Here is a 21,287-nt window from a genome sequence, read left to right on the forward strand (position 1 = left end):
TGGGATGGCTCCCCTATTAGGTAATCTTTATCTGGCGGATTTACCTCTGTGTTCATATGTGAAGGCTAGTTGCCCTCCAAGTGTGGCTCGTACTAAGATTGCATCTATGTTATAGGGTGGTGATCTCGTCATTTTTTACCAGATCTATACAGGCATGAGAATCATGTTACAACTAACTACCAATAGCTTACCACAAGGTTGTCTCCTTATCCCCCGACCTGAGATTACTAAGAAGAGTGCTGGATGCTTAAGAACAGAGACAGTATACTAAGTATGTTAGTTTAGGAAACATGGGAGAATTCCCTACCCTTAGTTTGTGCCTTGATTTGAACCATCCTGACACTTAGCTCAGTGACCATTATTTCTATAGTTGGATTGCCTTGGGTCCTACGGACCTGTCCCAACCATCCTGAAAAAATTAAAGGTTGTTTTAACTTTATACCTATGATTCGTGTGTTTTGTTGATCATTCTTCACAGCCTGAGACAGCTTTTAAGATGCTTGTTTCAATGGTGCTGACGAGGAAAGAGATAGGAGGATGCTACATAGGTCATGATGGAACCAGTGAAGCCAACTGAGCCCTTAAGCGTGTAGTGGTGAGAGTGTGTAAGCCCAGCGCTATGCCTGAGCAGAGCAGCAGGGTCAATGGCAGGATTTAGAGAGTGAGGTGCCTTCTCCAACACTGGCACTATTGTCACCCTGATGGCATTCCACTCTTTCGGGGTGGAAGCAGAAGTGGGGAAGAAAGTTTCATACTCCACTTAATGAATTCAGGGCCATCATCATCATCTGAATGAGCCCTTCTCAACCAGGATCTCCGGAACCTGATTGGTGAAGAATTAGTTTTCAAAACACGGACTCACTTTGGGAAGGTTGGTGCTATGGTTTCTTTTTCTAGAGACTTTCCTCCTACCTGCACAAGCATGAGCTGTTCGATCTGTGCTGCGAATTTGGGAGTCAAGCTCTCCAGAGTAGATTTTCCAGGAGATTATTCTGGAGACGTCTAACTAATGGCAAGTAAAATCTGAGTCACACCTTACTTATTGCTTTAGAGTGCATGGAGCGGCACAGCCTACATTCCTCAGTGTCGTATTCCTTACCTTGGCATCAGACACAAGAGGTGTGAATCAGGAACTTATATTTGTCAGTCACATTCCAGACAGGGCTAGGGCTGACATTTCAATGTAGGGGGACAGAGGGGGGCATTTCTGCTAAAATAGTATTGAAAAACATGGGTGATTCTTTTTTCTGATGTCAGATATGGAGGAGTATTTGAAACAAAGGAACATGGAGATGGCTACTCAATGTGTACACAGACTGGCACACAACAGCCTGGTGACATCCATTTTTGTGTAAATTATGCCAAGGGGACATGGAGTAGCAGCAGAGCTGTGCTGCATCTGCTGGTGGGCGTTTGAAAACTGTCTGGTTCAGACTAAGTATGAAGAACTTGATGAGAAATTCCTTTAAAGTATATTTTTAATGTGAAAAAGCCTGAAAAGCTCCATCAGTTCCCAGAGATCCTTACCCCAAAGAGCATAAAAATGTACAGAGACACCGCTGTTGCCACATTTTATGGCAGAATAGAAGTGTTACATGCCAGCAATAAAGCGGCAGGTCTCTCTCTCGGTTTATGTCTAGCTGCTTGTTTTAGTTTTATTTATTTATTCTATGCTACATATATGGCTCTATATCTGAATAAAAACATCACAAATGCACATTTGTGGATAAATATTATAAAAGAAAGCCAGATGGGCATCAAACTATTTCATAATTCTGCTAATATTCAGTCTTTAATGAAGAGTAATGAAGAGCCGATGAGAGGCAGACTTCCTTGCCAGCAGATCTATTATAAAAAGGGTGGCAGATGCCATAAGAAACAAAGGCAAAAAACTTGGAGATCCTCACAAGCACCATATCAACCTTGCTTGGAGTGAAGAGAAAGGTTCAACACCTTGTTTTTTCAGGTTTAAAGATAAAAACAATATCCTAAAAAATGCACGTTTTGATACCCTTTATTGAACCAACTACAATATTGCGCAGGGATGGAACAAAGCATTAGCATCCAATGCTAGAAATCCATGGAAGGAAAGTATGCAGGCGAGACCTGCCAACACAGCTAGGTGAAATGATTAACCTAGACAAATACACCATCTTGAACCAAAAAACGAACACAAGCGAGTCGCCATTTTACACAGGTTTCGCACACATGGCATGATCTGCCAGTGATGGTTTTGAAAGGCATTTCTCGAATACCACATACAGAAGAACATGGGAGCTCAAGCATAAACTCAAAGAGGTCTGAATAGATGTGGGCTTTTATGATACTATGACAAACATTGAGCCTAGGATCAGCAATGCAATCACACTAACGTTGTCTGCAGACAACCCTCCAGTACCAGCTCTCACCAACAGCAGTTGGATACTACTGTCCAGGACCACCCTAATGGGCGAGGGCACAAGACACTGGAAATGGAAATCTTGGGTGTCTAAATCAAATGGTTGGCACCTATTATGAAGCATGAAACACTGAGGAAACAGTTGACATGGCACTGTTGAAAAATTAGCAACATATTTTGTATTTGCCATACTGAATGCATGCCAGACAAAATATTGTGAGGCTTGAGGCATACTGGTGTAACACTGAAGACTACACCAATTAAACCCGAATAGATTTTGTAGTGCCACGTATGCCAGCCAGAAAACATTAGCAGCTGGGATGAAATCACTAAAATTGTCATATCCTATACAGAACGTGCGCAACACACTTTTAGACTGCTACCCAGTTATTTGTTTTTTTAACTTTTCCCGTCAAAAGGTTTTTAAAAGAACATTAGTAATTTTACAAAATGATTGGGGCCTGCATTAAGTCTGCATGGGCCTTACTTTGAAAACATATCACATTCAACAGTTGCATGTGAACACGATTTGTTTTCTTAAAATGCATCTCTCAGCTAGCAATGTGGGCTGCTTTCAAACCATTGTGTATTCCCTGCTTCCTGGAGTTTGATGGTCTTTTAAATAAGAGGGAAATTCCAACACTGCATTCCATGCATACCATTCTTTCAGCTAATGAAGTTTAAAACTCATTTTTTCACTTTGAGAACGAACAGTCCTGTGAGATTTTCATTACCAATCATTTCCCTCTGCACCATCGAATGAAGACGTCAATGGGACTTTGAAAGCTAATGCTTTGTTCCATCTGTGTATAATATATTCCTTGTTTGGAGATAAGACTACACAGGGGCCTTGAAATGGGCTTCTCAATTTCCAAAGAAAATGAAGCTGAATATTTTCAGAAAATAAACGCTAAAATAATGTTTTTGCTCAAATTCTTTAGTGGGCAGTAGCATAAAATTAAGATTTCCCAACTTGTAGTGTTATGAAAGAATCTGAAGATGGTCTTTTGGGGTGGAATTAGGTCCCAATTACTACAGCAGATGAGAATAAAATGATGTGGAGTAGTTATTGTTTTTAAGTTTTAGTTGAAACTGATATGCTATTTATGTATCCTGTAATCCAAGCCTGATGGTTGGGAATAATCATACCATGTGACTAAACAAAAAAATCTAGTTCAGGAGAACCATCCTACTTCTTTAACTTTTTAACAGCTTTTCCTAGTGAATGCATGCAATAATCTCTTCTGGGTGAGGTGATTTGGAGAGATCACTGGCAGTTTTTGTCAAGTAGACAGCGAGCTACAGACACAGACCATGCAATGATTATAGGAAATGGGGCAGCTTAATGCCTATATTAAAAAAACAAAGGCTTGTAATAAAACACTGCGCAATAGTGAGAATGTATATGCTTGAATGTGAGCAAACCTTATCCAAAAGCACCAAAGAAAGAGAAATGTATATAAAACTGTTTAGTAACTAATAAACAAGGGCTAATGAAATGTCAAAAACTATACTTTTTTTTAGGAAGATATGTTTTTACATTTCTCCTATCTATCAGTACATGAAATTCAAAGCATTCACAATTTAGAAGGTAATTAACATAAATGCTGCAACCCATTGCTTGCAGCAACAGTGCAGGGCCATTCAAATATGATGCTAGGACGGGTGTATGTCTACATCCTTCATGATTAAGTACTTAAAGAGTAGGAAAAGCAGCCATAGTATTATGTACATATCATAAAATGATTAATTCATAGATATCCTGGTAAAATAGATGCTTGGAAAATGGGAAATTTCAGACCTGTTGGGTGCTAGGTATATTGGACAAGTACTGAGAAACATGGGCGAGGGTTAGGGGGCATGGCGTACGTGTATGTTAGGGGCATAAGGTGATTTTCAGTGGTACAATACAAGTGTTCAGACAACACTTAACCAGAGCCAGTGGCAAAAACAATACATACATATTATGGTAAGGTCTGAGCATCTCAGGTGGAGTGCCAGGGTCACAAGGTCACATGGTCACTTCAAATGTCATAGGCAGAGTGCAAGAGCTAGAAACATGTGGTAAATGCCAGAAATGTGGGGGTGGCAACATGTACCTTTTTAAGATGACCTAGCCGAAGTTTGAAGATTTCCTCCTGCTCATGGTATTCGGCCAACGTTAAGCTGTTTAAAAAGAGAACATCATTAAAAACTGCTAATAATCAAGTCGCTGCAGCATTGAACAATATGACACATTTTGATTACCTCTCACCTAATGTGACCAATTTATCTCCAGAAATAGCCTTCCACAAACTAGATATACATTAAAACAGTGTTCTGGCTTATAACCTATGAATATTCAAAGTACTCAAAATGATACATATTAAATTAGTTGTTTGGCTGGTAATCTGCAACAGATAAAATAATTTTTGGGAGATTCTATCCTAAACACAACTATCACAGAGCAGAAAAATGCTACACATAAATATTACTCAAAGCTTCATGAATGGTATCCAACCTTTCTAAATCGTATAGTGACACTAAATATTACATAACTAGTCATTTTGAAAACATTGTTCTTAACACCTTATAGCCTTCTTAAGTGGAATAATGTAGTTTCCAGTAGAAAGCATTGACATATTTGATGTATGAGGAAACAAATAGGTTGCCAAGCATGCCCAGATGTGGGACTATGAAGAAAGTAAAGGGGTTAAAATAAGCAACTTATGTTAGAAAAAGCTGTGCTTCACCAACACACACATTTGTTGGTATTATGGTACACTAAAATTCAACAAATCCTAATTTACAAACATTGGCGCGCAAGAACTAGATAGTACGTAAGTGCTGCAGGTCATAAAGATGGCTTGCATGAACAGGCAAGTGGTTTCAAATCAGATTAGACCTTCAGTCTTGTAGGAATGGAATGCAACCTATTCCTCACATGGTACATGCTGACTTACATGCTGCTTAGTTAAACATTACAGTCCCTCCCAGGGATAAAGTAACCAGCTGCTCATTTGCTTCCTATTGATAAACACTTCTCTACCCCTTAACTTAGGGTATGTCAGACTCGGATTTCCACAATTCGGATCATGGGTCACATTCCTTGGCAGATTGATCTCTCTCTCACACGGTGCCACAAAGTAAGTATTTCTTGCTCTTTGCTTAGGGTTTTTGTTTGCATGTGATCTTGGTACCATCTAACCACTGGTCGACCTTCTGGCAAATGTATCCTGGTTCGCATTCAGTGTGTTTCTTTCACAGGATCTGAGATTTGGCCCCGAGAAGGCTCTCTGGATCTCCCGCACTCTCAGCAGTTTACTTCTATGCTCCCTCTGGCATCTGGTCTGCAGACAATGGGTACCTCTGAATGCAGCCACTTGAGCGGATTTACAGTCCTCTGGATTGAGTGCATTGTCCAATAATCCTTGGTATAGGTTATTCCCAGTCTTCCCTGTAAGTGATAACTTATCCTTTGCTATGCACACCCTAAGAGGCATTTCCTTTTTTCCCTAAGGCTACCCAGGTGGGTCTGATGGCGTATTCACTTTTGATAATTTTGGCTTTTTACACACAGTGAGGCAGCCAACAGTATAAGGACTGAGTCTGCCATTTTGAGGTTGGGCAGACGAAAGATGGTAGCTGCGAGGCTCAAAGTATTGTTGCAAGTTCCAAGTGTTTCCCCAGGAAGGTGAAATGTGTGCCTATGCTGTGACTTTCTGCTTCTGAGCCAGCTAGTGCTGGAAAACGGAAAGTTTTCCTGCTAAAGGGCACTGTTCACAGTAGAAGCGGCTGTGTGCCACATATCATTCTCCCTCACAGGCTGCAGTCAACAGGGAACACATTTCAACCGGTTTTCCAGCACGACTAAACCTTGCCCCAGAGAGTTTTACATACCAATGGGGGTCCAGGTTGTTGGATTGGGAGTGCATCTCTGCAGGGGTCGGCCTGACGGATCCACTAGCGTCCATGAACCTCTACTTGCGTTGGGAGCACAGCATTACTTCTACCCCACCTTAAACAGCACAGGTAGGCTGATCTACCTCTGCTTTGGTCAAGAGTACATGCGTGGGACTGTAGAATTGAGTGGCTCTGAGAATTTCCCCATATTGAAGTACAGGGAGCTCATCACGCAGCAGGTGGCCCAGAGCCCCCGTATGTGGCCAAGGAGGAATGTCTAATGTGACTGACGCACATCCCGGCCCTTTTTTTGCAGCATCCCCTATACATTTCTTCTAATTTCTACATAGACTTTGACCCAAAACAACTCGCTGGAACCAAGGGGTCTATGGGGGAACTGAAAGGGTGTTACTTTTGTACTGTATACAGAAGCTGGAAGCGATACCTGATCTTCTCGAGGAGCAAAGTCTGAGGGCAATTAAGGCAATTTTCTCTGCTTTTTTGGGAAACCTGTCCTGGAACCAGTTTCGGAATGGGTTCCTTAGTTTCAGGCCTGGGAAAGCAGGACTAAGAGTATCTGCCCTGGATTCATTACAACACAACCATCGATCGAGTTTCAGGTCTCACCCAAACACTACCATTTGCGATAGGCTATGCATAATGGCTGCTTCAACTGTCACAGTCTCTGTGGCTATCTTAAGGTCTAGGCAGGCTTTTTGATATTGTTGGGATGCACATACAGCATCCTGAAAAGGAAAAGAGGTTCACGTTGCACCGTTTTATTATGCTGTATGAGGCTTGTTTAAAACGCGGTAATGTTACAGTTAGTGTGTGTTCTACGTAAGTTGGAGATTTGTAGCTGGTCTGAATACATCTTGGTTTGCCTCATGTAGCAACATAATGAGCAACAATGTAATCGCAAATGTCATTGTGTGGGGTACAACTTGTAGCGTACAGAAGTGGGTTGACGTAAACTTGTGAAGTAGATACATAGGGATTTAGGATAAATGTGTAGTTAGATTGCTGTGGTCTCAAGAGTTCTGCCATCTTTATATAAAATATATCAACAGGAGAAGGTACTGCTACACGTGTGGTTGGTTACACATGGGTTATAATATTTGAGAAAATCCTTGGGCCGCCGGCTAGTATCGCCAGAGGCGATTGTAGTGAGTCATTATTCGTGTGCCAGAAAAAATATTGATAGACCAGAGTGAACTTAATATGTATTCTTAGAGCTAAAAACACAACTGTACAAATACATAAATTAAACCACACCTGTACAGATACATAAATTAAACCAAAATAACACACTCGGAACAAATAAAAAAGATTGAAATGGTTAGTCACTTGACAGTACATATACTAATTGCCAAAAAGAAAAAAAGGGAAAAATACAGAATTCAAAATCAAACTCTGATTCAAAAAGAATTGGTCAACTGAAAACCAAAATCACAGGTTAGTAACATTTGACACATCTATGTTGTAACCATTGACACTTCTTGTGTATGAAAACAGTTCTTCAAATTTGATACTTCCGTGTACCTCGAGGTGAAAACTACCTCTCGAGGTAGGATCTGCCTAAAGCTACAAAGCAAATTGAATAGAGACAGACTGTCTATGAGTCCAAGGTTATGACCATTAACACATCTTTTGTATAAAAAAAAGTTCTTCAGATCAATTGCTTTCTGCCTCGAGGTAGAAACTGCCTTTCGAGGGGTCTGCCTTTATATAAAAAGCCTTATTAAAGATTGCAGGCTCATTGTAGTTAGAGCCTTAAACCGCACAGTTTCCGGTTCGCAGAAGTTGAGTTTGCTTCCCTCTGGGAGTGTTTTGGATGACCAAAGTCAGGAGAGGGGGAGGAAGTAGAGCACATCGGGCAGATGGCAAAGCAAGCAAAATGGTTGCTGGAGGCAAGAACGGAATTAACTGCCATTAGGTTCGTTTTTATGGTTAGATGGATGTGTAGATACGAGGGACAAACTTTGTGGGAACACAAAGCCTTGTTACTGAACGGGTTTGGTTAGGTTGCGTGGGTCGAATTGGGGTGAGTCAATAAATACATGAAATGGATGCTCGAGAGCAGAGCTTGACCAGTGTTTTATGATTCCATTTGGGTTCTCAGGAAAATGAGCAGGATACCTGCTAGGGATGCCATATGATTTAAGATGGAAGTCGCATGAGGTATTGCAAAGCTGGTCTGGGATAATGAGGAGAGAATTGTACGATCAAAGGAATGGCCATTGTTTTCACTCCTCCTTCTCTTTGATGGGAATCTTGTCGAGGTTATGCACGTCTTGAACTGGGTTAAAGTTTCTTTCACAAATGAGGCAAGTCAACTATTGCAAATTGTTTTAAACGGCAAAACAATTTTATTTCACAATGTCACAATTGACTGCGCAATGAGGCCACGTGAAAGGGGATTGTGTTTAGATAGTTGTCTCCAATGGGGTTAGAGAATATAGATTAACTTTAAATTTTTGTATAGGGGTTAGCCAATGGAAATATGGGGATTATGTTGTAACTGTTAAGTATTGTGAAGAGTGAGAAATGGGACCAAGACAACATTTTGCCATGTTTTTAGTTAAAGACTTTTGTTGAAAATGAAAGGGGTAGGCAAAAGGCATCTGTGACCCTGCTCTAAGAGGAATTTCCCAACATAAATAAAAACTAAGGATCTGCCCGTGTCATGTCAAAAACAAAAATGTCTTGTGTCCAAAGTTCTATTCTGACTCTCACACTAATAACTAAGGTAAAAAGGAAATTGTCTTTTTTGGTAAAGTGTTCATAAAGGAAGAATAAATGACTTAAACCAAAGTTTCTTCAAGGATAAAGTTATTGGATTCCAGATATAAGCTCCCTTCCCCTGGATTCTTCTTTACTCCTTGAGGTTCTCATACAGAACAGTTCTTTGGGCCTCTCTTGGCCATGTGCAACACTTGCACACAACACTGTTTGACTCTTCTTTCTTGTTTAACACAATCCTTTTCAATTGCCTGCTGTACTCTCCTGCCAGTACTTCTGATTCACACACTTGGGTATTTCACCCGCTCCCAAAGTTGTTTGTATATTGTATTGGATGATATATCTTCCTGATATATGACCTTCTTTTTTCTTATTGGCACTGTGTACATTTAAACATTAGAAAAAGGATTTTTTGCGACTTAAGATCCCTTTTTTCAATATTTGCATTTCTCGTGCCTCTCTCAGGTAAGCAAATTTCAATTGTTCGCCCTCAGCGTATTCGCTGATACACCCCAGTGTCCCCGTTGCTTTTGGGAGGACTCACTGGTTTCTGTAGGCGTTATCTTCTCTTGCGGTCGGCCAGTGAAGGATTTCGTCTGTGTCCTTCTCGCTGCCTCCTTTCCTTCGTACGCCGGTCCTCCGCAGCTTCCACTCGACAAGCCTGCTGTCTTCTTGGCTCCGGTAAGTGAAATGCTGCTTTCCTTCATCTGCGAACGCCCACAAGTTCTTCACTGGCTCCTGGCATTCCCGCAGCATCTCTTGGTTCAGGAGTTCCTTCGTCCTCTGGTGGTGAGCCACCTGGCTCGACCACGCCGGTTCTTGCTTCTCGGCTCTCCGATCTTCCTAGTGGTGCCACACTCTCTCACCAGTCGCCACAGCAGCTGTCTTCCATTCTTTGTTTAGGCAGCTTAAATTTCCTGCACACAGGTGTGTGCCAGAAAACACTAGAGGAGTACTAGGATTGAAGTCTGTTTTGCTCTATATTGCTCAATCCTCCTCCTTCGTCCCAGTATTTTGTGAATACTGGGAATAGAAGTCAATTGCAAATGATTTACTTATGGAATTTGGATAAGCATTTTTTAAATGGTTTTGAAGTCATGTCAGTTCTGATTGATTGACAAGTGGAATTGAAAAGGGTGATTTCCTCACATTGACAAGGTAGACAAAGGTTGGAGGAGTGTATACATGACAATAAGCCATGAGGGGTTTCAGACATGAGCATGTTATTTTCCAGTGGGAAATGGGGGATACCATGTCTCATCCGATGGGACCATGACATATCCCCAGAGGCTGTCTCCTCCCATGTGATCCTCACTCATATAGCCGTCCCCACAGTCAGGATCAGGTAGCAGCTGCCAACCCCTCACCAAATGGGAGGAGGCCACGGCCAAGAAATCAGTGATGACTCCACTGGAGTCATCACATTATTAATTATGCAAATTGTCTGATCTTGAGTATAAAAGCTGTAACTTTGTTGAACACGACAAAGAGTTGTTAGGTCTTAGTTTTACAAAGCTGACTAACCCTTCTGGCCATTTGCATTTAGGCAACCTGCCCTTTTCTGAGTTTTTTTATTTTATCAGGATTTTGGTTTACCCTTCTACATTTGGTGACCCAGACTTGATCTCCAGGCCCTCCGAGCAGCTAGGAATTGCGTTGCCGCACCCTCGGCTGCGGCACCTTTCTGCAGTGACCATTCCACGTGCACACCAACAGGTCTTTGCAGGTGCCAAGTTGTCTAAATTAAAAGTTACTCACTGTAGTGACTAACTTATTCCTAGTCAATAGTCCCCATCCTCCATATTGTATGGGACGTTCCTCCCAAGGGGCGGAACGGAATCCTTTTTCTTCCAAAAAAGAGCAATTCCCCTTTAAATGTACAGGTGCGCGCAGGCCCAGCTACGGGCGAGCCACGCTAGAACAGCCCCAGCCTCAGTCCCCTTGTATGTGCCGGACCGCTATGCTATGATATGATATATGGCATTTATAACGCGCCTATACACAAGTGTTTCAAGGCTATACTAGGCTGAAATTTATTTTTATTTTTTTTATTTTATAATGTTTGGTTTAAATTCAAACCTCTCATCTTGCTTCTTTTGTATCGATTACTCAAGTTGCGTAGAGTTAGCTATAGGAGTTATATCTGTAGCCGTTCTCGTAGTTGATGATTTTAACTTCAGCTTCTTATTTTCTTTCATCGTAGGGATGCGTTATCCTGCTTGTCTATTGGTCATGATGTTGTTCCAAAATGATATTAAAGCAAACACTAATTTTCTTTCATTCCCAGCAATCATCCTTGCCCAGCGATCTTCAGGTGTTAGGGCAATTTATGTTTCCATAAACCATTCTCTGGATTGCTGTCTTTTTTCATTCAGTGCCGGACATCTCATGATTATATGATGTAGGCTCTCGGTCATTCTGGAGTTCTTGCAAAATCAGCAGTATTTATTATTTTCGGGAATTTGTTTCCTAGCTGCCATTATTTCTCGAGTCGGAAGGATGTTCAACCGTAGTCTCATAAATGTGTCTCTTATTTTTGAAGACGGAAATATTTGCAAGTACGAAGGTAGTTGGTTGATTCTTCTATTATCAGATGTACTGTGCATGTTTTGCCGGTATTTAGCTTTCTCTTGATTAGACTTCAGCCAGTCATTCTCTTTTAGTTTGATTTTCGCTTTTTGTGATCGTTCTAGTAGCATTTCCATTGATATGTCCTGTTGTTCTCTGTTTGCTTCTATCACTGTTTTCCATATTTCTAAGGCGTGTTCTGTGTTATAAATGTTCCCAGTTCTGAATATTTCAAGCAGAGGGATAATGGATTTGGTCATAATTTTTCTGTAAAGGTCGAGTTGTTTCCATAGGACAATGGATTCGAGCGAGTGGAGTGCAAGTTCAGCTCTAATTCGTGTGGTAGGCAGTGATATTGGTAGATTCAACACTTTCTTCCAAAAGCTCCCTTCTAATTTGCCCCAGATGTTGCTGTTGATTTTTATCATTGTTTCCATATGCTAGTATAGCCGTTACTTTTTGTTTATAGAACGTAACTACTGGGGTCACTGAACATTTTCCGTACTTTCGATTGATTATTTTCGCCTGTCGGGCTAAGGACAGGGTTTTCTCTTTAAAATGTAGAGCTCATTCTTCCTCTGTCGGCGATATACTAGCCTGACATATTTATATACTGGCAAAGGGTCGTTGATGAACCCTGCAGAGTTATCACTGAACACCAGCCTAAAGACTCTCCCATTTGGCTTAGGGAAGGCAGCTGCTACTTGATCCTGACCCTGGGGTTATTAGTCGGAGAGTGGATCACACGGGCAGAGGTGGCAGTCGGGGAAGGTGGCGATTCCGACAGGGGAAACACAGTACTCTTCTCATAGCAGTGTAGAAGAAACTAAAATTCCAGAGTTTCTGATGGCCTGCTTCCATTATACAGAACCCTTTAACTATGAGGTCTTGAAATCCACTTCTGTTGAACCTTTTAAGCAGAATATTCTTTATTCTTCAAACACATGTAACCGCTCTAAAAAATTATTTAATATTTGCTAGTGATGATGCCCGTTATATAGATACAAATAATTAACAACAGAACTTAAAATACTGGGGTAATCGCCCCAGCCTCTGTCTACATCTCGGCACCCACCTGTTTCAATCCTGTAGGCTTGCACTTTCTACCCAATGCGGCCCCAGGCAGCATAGCACTTACCTACTATGCACCTCATCTGCTGCGCACCCACGAGCACAGACATTCCACCACTTACCCCCACCCGCCACTTCACCTCTTCTCGCTGCACTTTCACATTCTGAATACTCACAAGGCATAGTAGGCTCGTCTTTATCTTTTACTGTATTCGTTGTTTTTCAATCCCAAGTTCCCTTCCTGCTGCCCTGTGGGTGCTTTGAAACAGAATTTACTTACTGTATAAGCGCCTAACAAATGCACAATAAATAAATAAATCCATGGGACTTCAATTCCCAGAAGCCTCCAAGTACTGGGATGAAGAGGAGGAATGAAGAGTTAATGAAGTTGAACAATATGGCCAATAGTAATGTGTAGTCGATTGGTTGTCCCTTTAATAAACAGCATAGGATATTTAAATGTGAGAAACATCTCCAGGTAAAAGAGAAACAAGAACGAGCAGGAGAAAGTGAAGGAGAAGCCAGGTCAGGATGCAGAGTGCGCACAACGGGAAGTGGAGCTGCTGAGAGAGGCAGACGTGCAGGAGTGCACCAGACTACGCAGGAAAGGAGCTCCTGGACTGCCTCCTGTCACTCCAATGTACCAGAGCCGGTGGGAGACCCAAAAGAGTTTATTGGGCTCCAGAGAAGGACAGTAGGCATCAGCAACTGCAGAGTTTGTTAACATCACTGCCTCGACGGAAAGCAGTACCCGTACCGGCGAGGGACCGTGAAACAAGCAGAGAACCTGAAAGGGTTTCAAACAAGTTACGGATGTCATACCCATAACAGAACTCTGCCATTACCACAAACCACGAGTCAGAGACGCCAGGAGAAATTGGTGAATTGGCCATTTGATAGTGAACCCAGAGCATTCCAACAGGTGCATGGACATGAAATTATAAGTTAATCACTGTAATGACTAATGTATTCTTAGTCCATAGTCCCCTTTCCTCCATACTGCATGGGCGTCCCTTGCGAGGGACGGGAGATAGAACCCTTTTCACCAGACAAAACCTTCTTCCCCTTTACATTTAGAGGCACGCGGGGATGCGACCCTAGGAGCATGCGCTACCCTGACTCCGCCGCCACACCTCAGTCTCCCTAGACGTGTCGACAATAGATTTAACATTGCCTAATGACACCTTATTAGGGGGGAGGATGGTGGGACGTATGGAGGAAAGGGGACTATGGACTAAGAGAACATTAGTCACTACAGTGAGTAACTTATAATTACTCTTACCTCCTGTCCACTTTCCTCCATACTGCATGCGCAATTACAACTGAATGTAGCCCCAGGGTGGAGAGGAAACCCTCCATAAGCAAATAGGTTCCTGAGAACAGCCTGTCCGAAAACCGCATCCGATCTGGAGCAGGCATCCAAACAGTAGTGCTTGCAGAAAGCCGAGGGAGTGGCCTGCGTGGCCGCCCTGCTTATGACCTGCCAGGGGACATGGCGCTGAAATGCGATGGCCGTTGCCTTGGCTCTGGCTGCGTGGGCGTGCATGTTCGCCAGAAGAGGCTTATGTTGGCCCTTGTATGCTTCTTTGATGGCCGCGACCATCCAGTGGGATATGGAGGCCTTGGAGACTTAAAGCCTGGTCTTGCAACTCCAAAAGTGACAAATAGGGCGTCTGAGTTGCGGAAGCTCTTGGTCCTGATAGAAGATAGAATTTCAGGGTACGCCCGACATTTAGGCAGTGCAGAACTCTCTGAGCCACGTCCTTAGGGTCCACAAAAAACATAGGAAGGACAATTTCCTCGTTCAAGTGAAAAGCAGATGGCACCTTAGGCAGAAATGCTGGGTGTGTCCGCAGGACCACCTTATCCTTGTGAAAGGTAGCATAGGGTTCTGAGGCAACGAGCGCCTGGATTACGCTGACTCTGCCAGTCGAGGTGAGGCCGACTAGTAAGGCTGTCTTAATGGTGACCAGCATGATGTCCGCGGATGCCATTGGCTCAAACGGTTTGTGCGCCAGGGCGCCCAAGACTATGTTCCGGTCCCACACAGGGTGTGGCCTTTTGATGAGCGGGTAGAGCCTTGCGAGCCCGGCCAAATGTTTGACAATCGGATTGTTGAAGACCCCCTCCTCCGAGTTCCTGTAGGCCCCAATGGCTCAGAGGCATGTGTGGCAGGTGTCCACCTGCACGCCTGAGTAGGCGAGGTGCGCCGAGAAAGAAAGCACGTTGTCCAAGGTACATGCCAGTGGGTCGATTTCCCTGGAGTGTGCCCAGTGGCAGAACCTGGTCCATTTACTTTTATACTGGGCCCTGGCAGCCTTGCTCCTAGTGCCTTCTGTGATCTCCATATTAGCCTGGGATAGGTTGAGGTGACTGAGCGTTAAATGCTCAGGAACCACGCTGTGAGGGCCAGCTTCAGTGGCGCGGGGTGGATGACATTGCCCCCCTGCTGTGTTAGAAGATGTGCTGGGCCTGTCGGGAGGTGAATCAGAGGCATCTGCGAGAGGCTGAGCAGCTCTGAGAACCATGGCTTGGCTGGCCACCATGGAGCTATCAGAATGATGTTGAGATGGCGAGACTCCTTGAACTTGCGCTCTGTGAATCAGCAGAGTGGGCGGGAAGGCGTAGGCTGTCATGCCGTTCCACTGAATCTGAAATGCGTCGCCTAGGGAGCCGGGGCCCAGTCCCTGCCAGGAGGTGAACCGAGGACCCTTCTTGTTGTGCTAGGTGGCAAAGAGATCCACCTTGGGGAGACCCATTCTGGGGAAGATCTCCCGAGTAACGAGGCCATTTAGCTGCAACTCATAGTGGTCTGCTCCCAACCTGCTTAGCCTGTCCGCCTCCTGGTTGGATTCCCCCAGAAGGTGGACTGCTGTGAGGTAGATGTCATTTTCCAGGGCCGATTCCCACATGCTGATCGCCAGTCTGCATAGTGGAGGGGACCTGGTCCCTCCCTGCCTGTTGACGTAGTACATGCGGGTCGAGTTGTCTGTCTGGATGAGGACAACCCTGCCCTTGAGACGTGGAAGGACGGCTCGGAGCACTAGCCAGATGGCGTTCAGCTCCATCCAATTGATGTGGTACTCCTGCTCTGGTCGAGTCCAGGTGCCGTGGACCGAGAGATCCTCCAGGGTGGCTCCCCAGCCCGCGAGAGAGGAGTCTGTGGTGATCGTCACCTGTGGGACGGGAGGGCGGAATGGTTTGCCAGTCCGTAGTCCCTGGACCACCATGTGAGGTCCGGGTAGAGAGATGGAGGAACATTGATTATCTCGGATTGAGAGCCCCGCACCTGGTTCCATGATGCTGCATCGTGCAGCTGTATCCTCCTCCTCCTGAGTCTTGTGTGGGGGACGGCCAACAGGACCGCTGCAAGAAGACTGAGGAGATGTTGGTACCACCAGGCCGAGGTTGCTCCTCTGCTGAGGAAGTGGGAGGTGGCCCTCTTGATGGCCGTGATCTTGTCCTCCGAGGGAAACACTTTCTCAGAGCGTGTGTCCCAGATGAGGCCCAAGAAGCTAAGAGTCTGCGTGGGCTGCAGCTCCGACTTTTTGAGATTGAGCGAAAAGCCCAGAAAGTGCAGCATGTTCATCAGCGCCTGGGAGGAGTGGTGAACTGCTTCCGGAGATGTAGTCCTGACGAGCCAGTCGTCGAGATATGGGTAGATGTGAAGACCCTGAGCCCTGAGGAGGGCAGCCACCATATTCATGAGTCTGGTAAAGACCCTAGGAGCCGAGTTGAGGCCAAAAGGAAGGACCTTGTACTGGAAATGGTAGTCCATGATCCTAAACCGGAGGAACGGTGGGGTTGCCAAATTGGTACGTGTAGGTACGCTTCCTTCAGATCCAGGGAGCACATCCAGTCTCCCCTGCACAGTGTCTCTGCAATAAAGGCTCTTGAATCTTTGTATAGGTAAGGAGAGGTTGAGGGTGTGAAGGTCCAGCACAACTATCAGGCCAGTCTGGTTCTTTTTCTGAATGGCAAAAATCCTGGAGTAAAAGCCCAAGCCTCGCGTGGACTTCATACACTGCCTGGCTCAGCACGAGCGACCGAATCTCCGCCAAAAGAGTTGCTGTCCCAACTTGAGAGAGTGGAGGGGAGGAGGAAGGATAGGCAGGGATAGGTAGGCGGTACCGCGTGGAGACTACCGAGAGGATCCAGGGGTCCGTGAAGTTCTGGCGCCAAAAATGCGTGTGGAGAGCAAGCCTGCCCCCCACTGGAGACATGTGGACCCGGAGGGGCGTGCCATGCCTTTTTTCCCTCAGAGGCTGTTGCAGAGGAGAGGACTGGAAAAAAGCCATTACTCCCGATCCCCACCCCCTTTTTGTTGCTTGTGCCGATGTGGAGTTGGCGAGCGTTCCGGCTGCCTGGACCTAATGTGTATTATGATTGGTTGGCTACTTCCTGCTGTAGAGTGAGCTACTCCTGATTGGTCAAGCCTGTACCTTTGTTGTACACAGTAATCTGTGTATTGCGTGACCAATCCGGAGTAGCTCACGCTACAGCAGGAAGTAGCCAACCAATCATAATACACATTAGGTTTCTACTTTGAAACGCGCTCTAGGGCATTTACCACTTTTAACATTTAAATTCGACACATGGTGGCTATAAGCACATCTCAAAAGCGTTTCTTGCCTGCTAACTTTAAGAATATATTCACCATTCTATCTGAACACGGTAGGTTTCACTAGCAACAAGATTATTTACACATTGCCTTGGCTACAAGGCTACGTTACAAACAGGAAGCCATGTGAGCAGTATAGGCAGGAGCAGGAAGTAAGCAACCAATCAGGACCCAGCAACATCATAGTAGGATGTAGGCATCTGAGACGAACCCTCCCGTTAGCAAGCGTCTGAGCCAAACTACAGCTTCACCTCTAGAGCCAATGTCAAAAGGGAATCGCGGACAAGAGGGTAAGCATTGCGCACGGCACATGAATGCACAAAATAAGAACTTCATTTTTTACAAATACATGCCGGTTCATCGGACCACATTCCAATTTGGCTCTGTGGCATTTTTTAGACAATAGTTGCCGTGTTCTTTAAGGCCACTTGATCACCGCATCTGTTGAGCTAATTGATGCTGAGCTTTTCAGCTCACAATCGCCCATGCATATCAGTCTGGCTAGCAAATTACGTTACCATGACTCTGAAAGAATTTTGTTCACTACTTTCTTAGGATTCACTTCCTGAAACACATCTGCAGCAAGAATACATTTTTGACTCTGCATGAGAAAGAAAATTATAAAACTACACGTACTGAAGGAGTGTTCACTCTGAAAACACAGATGCATCTGTAACAACCAAGCAAAGGGTATGTTCAGATATAAATGTACCTTGTAATTTCAGGTGAATTAGAATAAAATAATGTTTCTGTAAACTTTTAATTAAAGGTCATTTAAATCATCAATCCCATTTACTTAGGAATATTTGGCACTGCTACATCTTGAACAGTCAAATTACCTACATGAAGAGTAGACGCCATACTGAAAAATTGGCACTGACTCTTCGCTATGATGGAACGCGCATACTGGTGACGACATGGGTCTCTGTCTGGGATAAACTGCTCCTGTTCTATCCTCACCATTTTACGTGGTAAGGCTCTTTTTCGGGAGTTTTCAAATAAGAAGTCACTAGTTTACTTAATAAAAATTGCATAATATAACCCTGTAGCTAAACACAGTCAGTACGAAGCTCTTAGGATTTTTCTTTTGTTTGCTTCCCTTACAGGGATCATTACGCCAAAATCGGCCCAGAGGAAGGTGTTCTTTGAAATCTAGGCCCCATAGGTGGTCTCGCTGAAACGTATTGAGGTTAATGCCAAAGAAAAACTTTATAGTCCTCCATTAGTTTGGTTTACAGCATTTTAGACCCTGGAGAAAATTATTAACCGTTGTCATCTACGTAGGCAAAATTTCAACCAGAACAAATAATTTATTTTGCACAAACAATATCATAAACTGTTTTTTGGTGTTTTATTGTTTTTCTCTGTTGTCAAAACCTCTTCTACATAGGTTCTTTTCACAAAACTGTTTTCAAGAAAAGAAAAACATTCTTTGTATAAATGTATTTTTTGTCCATTTGTAAAAAAAAAATGTTTGTTTTTTTAATTCTTTATTGTCTGCATCTGAAGAGTGTTTTACTTTGAGTTTATTTAGCAATTGTATTGTTTGGAATCTTTCAGGTCCTCACCATCATTGCTTTAACTGCAAATTATTAGCACTTTTTTGGACTTTTTGATAAATGGAATAAATCAACAAAATCAAATATGCTTCAATTCCCTTCCTTTCACCTTCTTTCTGCTGACTGTGTATTTTAACTATAGAGGGTTAATCAACATGGATAACAATGATACCAAACACGAACACTAATTGAATTTAATTCATTAGTGAGGCTAAAATAATAATTTCATTAGCAGCTTTTTGGAACGCTAAGTATGCACATTTTAGACCCCCCACCATAGCTGCATCGCTAGGGGTAAACCCCTTTTCTTGTAATTAGCTTTGTGCATAGAGTCGAAGGGGGCTCCTCATGTGCCTTGCGAGTATGACATTGAGGCCCCAGCCGGGAGTAGGATTAGAGATGGGAGGGTAACGTTTTACGACGCCCTCCATGAAAGCCTTTACTATGGGCACCTTCCACCACAAAATTCGGTTCTCAGACTTGATGTAAGCAGAGAGCCACTAGGTGTACTTTGATCGAGTTAAAGACTAACCCTGAGTCAAGCAGGAAGTTGACTATATCAGTGGGTGAACAGTCAGTTGTATTGAGAGACCGTGTCCTGCACCATAACAAAGCATTTCCATTTGTTAAATTAGCAGTGCCTTGTGTTAGGCTTGCATGCCTCCTTGAGCATTTCCAAGCACCTATGGTCTAGGTTAAGGTGACCAAATTCTATGACGTCAGGAGCCAAGATGCCAAGTTCAGCTCCTGAGGGCACGGGTGCAGCATTGTTCCCTGATCCAGGGTCAAAAAGTTGTCTGTGCCGGGTAGTTTGATAGGAGGACGTTGATTGCGCCCCGCCCGTCACAGGACCCGCTTGCGCGGCGACCCCGACAGTAGCAGACTTGCAGTACTTGGCCTTGTCTTGTGGCCCCATGGATGGAGCGCCCTGAAAGTACTTCGAAGACCGCTCTTCGGACAGGCCAGTCCTAGGTGAGGCATAACCCTGCTTGGGGCCGAGGCCTTAGCGCCAAGCCACGCTGCTAGTCTACTGTAGTGATCCTTCATCGTTTTCTTGGAGATGCCGAGGAAGATCTCGCAATCCCCTTCTTTGTGGTTTGGGTGAAGGCAGTAGAGGCATTGAAGGTGTTTGCCCTCCACAAACACGTTACGCAGTCTGAATCTGGTGCAGAGCTTGAAAAGGGAACTTCCTGCCTTCTCCTCCGCTATGGTCATAGGTGCAGAGTAGGCCTGATGACCTTCTGGAAATTTTGATTAAAGTTTGACGATCCTTGCACTTGAGGCGCATTGAAATTCACTGACAAATGGATCCCTGCTTGTCGGCAGAGGGAGAGAAGAGCACACAGGGTCTGATTCGACAAATATAGAACTTTTTCTAAAAAAAGCACGAAAACCGTAGAATAGCTTACGGAGCAAAACTCGGGGACTGCCAACACTTGAACGTGCAGTAAAAATCTGAAGATGGCTGCCAGAGGAGGGGCTTAGGTAGAGGGCAGTCATTGGCTAGAGGCAATATCACCCAGAGTACAGTGATTGGTTTAGGGGAGATATAGTTTGTAAGCAAAAGTGAAACTGTTTTTTCTTTTACAGAGGATTCCTAGCCTGCCGCCGGAGAATATTCATGGGCATGTGAATCCATGCCAGACCCCATGCTGGAGAATGCAAAATACTGTTCACTGCCAGAAAAGAGTGTCCTGTGCACTTCTAAAACGCAACACAACTTGTTGCTAGGCTAACAGAAAAAAAGGACGGAGTGTCCCTGCAAAACTCTACCAAAGTTGGCTTGTGCTACAAAGTGGAAACACAGGAAAAAGTAAATGGGAGAAAAACTCTCCCTGAATAGGTAGCCTTTGTTAATAACCAGTGTCCCCAAACCATGATGAGCATGAGGCTAAAAAGAAATCGCCCCAAAAGTAGCCAGGATACAAAGGTCTAGACACATTTGCCATGGGTGTATTTCAAACCAAATAAGGGAAAGTTGCAAAAAGTAAACCTGTCCATAACATGCTGTCCATGGGATGCAGCTTTGTTGGGCATCCAGGTGATACAGAATGGTGTCACCACAGCTGGCGTAAGGTTCATGTTTGGTGACGTAGAAAAGCGATTTTTCAGCAGTTATCAGTCACTATTTAAAGAACAATGAAGGCTCCATGCAGTCTCTTCAGGGTTACTCCACAGAGTGGTCAGGCACCAAACTAGGTTAAGGAAACAGCACCTAAGGATGCCTCTGGTCTTAGGCTTGACAAGCATGTAGTCAAGCACAATAGTGGCCTGAACGAAGCTCTCCCAGTCCAGTGATCACCCCGCCAGGGTGCACGCAAAAGAAGAAACCTCCTCAATTTTAAGGTCGAGAAGGGGTAGACTTTTTCAGGTGCTGTCACTATCTAAAGTCATGAGGTGCAACACATAGATGGAGAAAAGAAAAAAGGAAAATGTAAGTTAATAT

General features: G+C 44.0%; 1 protein-coding gene across 3 annotated transcripts in view; it reads right to left on the reverse strand.

Annotated features, from left to right (window-relative positions):
• TLK2 (tousled like kinase 2) overlaps positions 1-21,287 on the reverse strand; it is a 2,257,819-nt gene that overhangs the window by 920,636 nt on the left and 1,315,896 nt on the right. For all 3 annotated transcript variants that reach the window (XM_069634151.1, XM_069634152.1, XM_069634150.1), the window contains one exon: positions 4,498-4,564. In XM_069634151.1, the coding sequence (XP_069490252.1) occupies positions 4,498-4,564 (67 nt within the window). The remainder of the gene's footprint in view (positions 1-4,497; positions 4,565-21,287) is intronic.

The sequence above is a fragment of the Ambystoma mexicanum genome, chromosome 13, assembly GCF_040938575.1.
Source record: "Ambystoma mexicanum isolate Mex_15411 chromosome 13, UKY_AmexF1_1, whole genome shotgun sequence".
Taxonomy (NCBI): Eukaryota; Metazoa; Chordata; class Amphibia; order Caudata; family Ambystomatidae; genus Ambystoma; species Ambystoma mexicanum.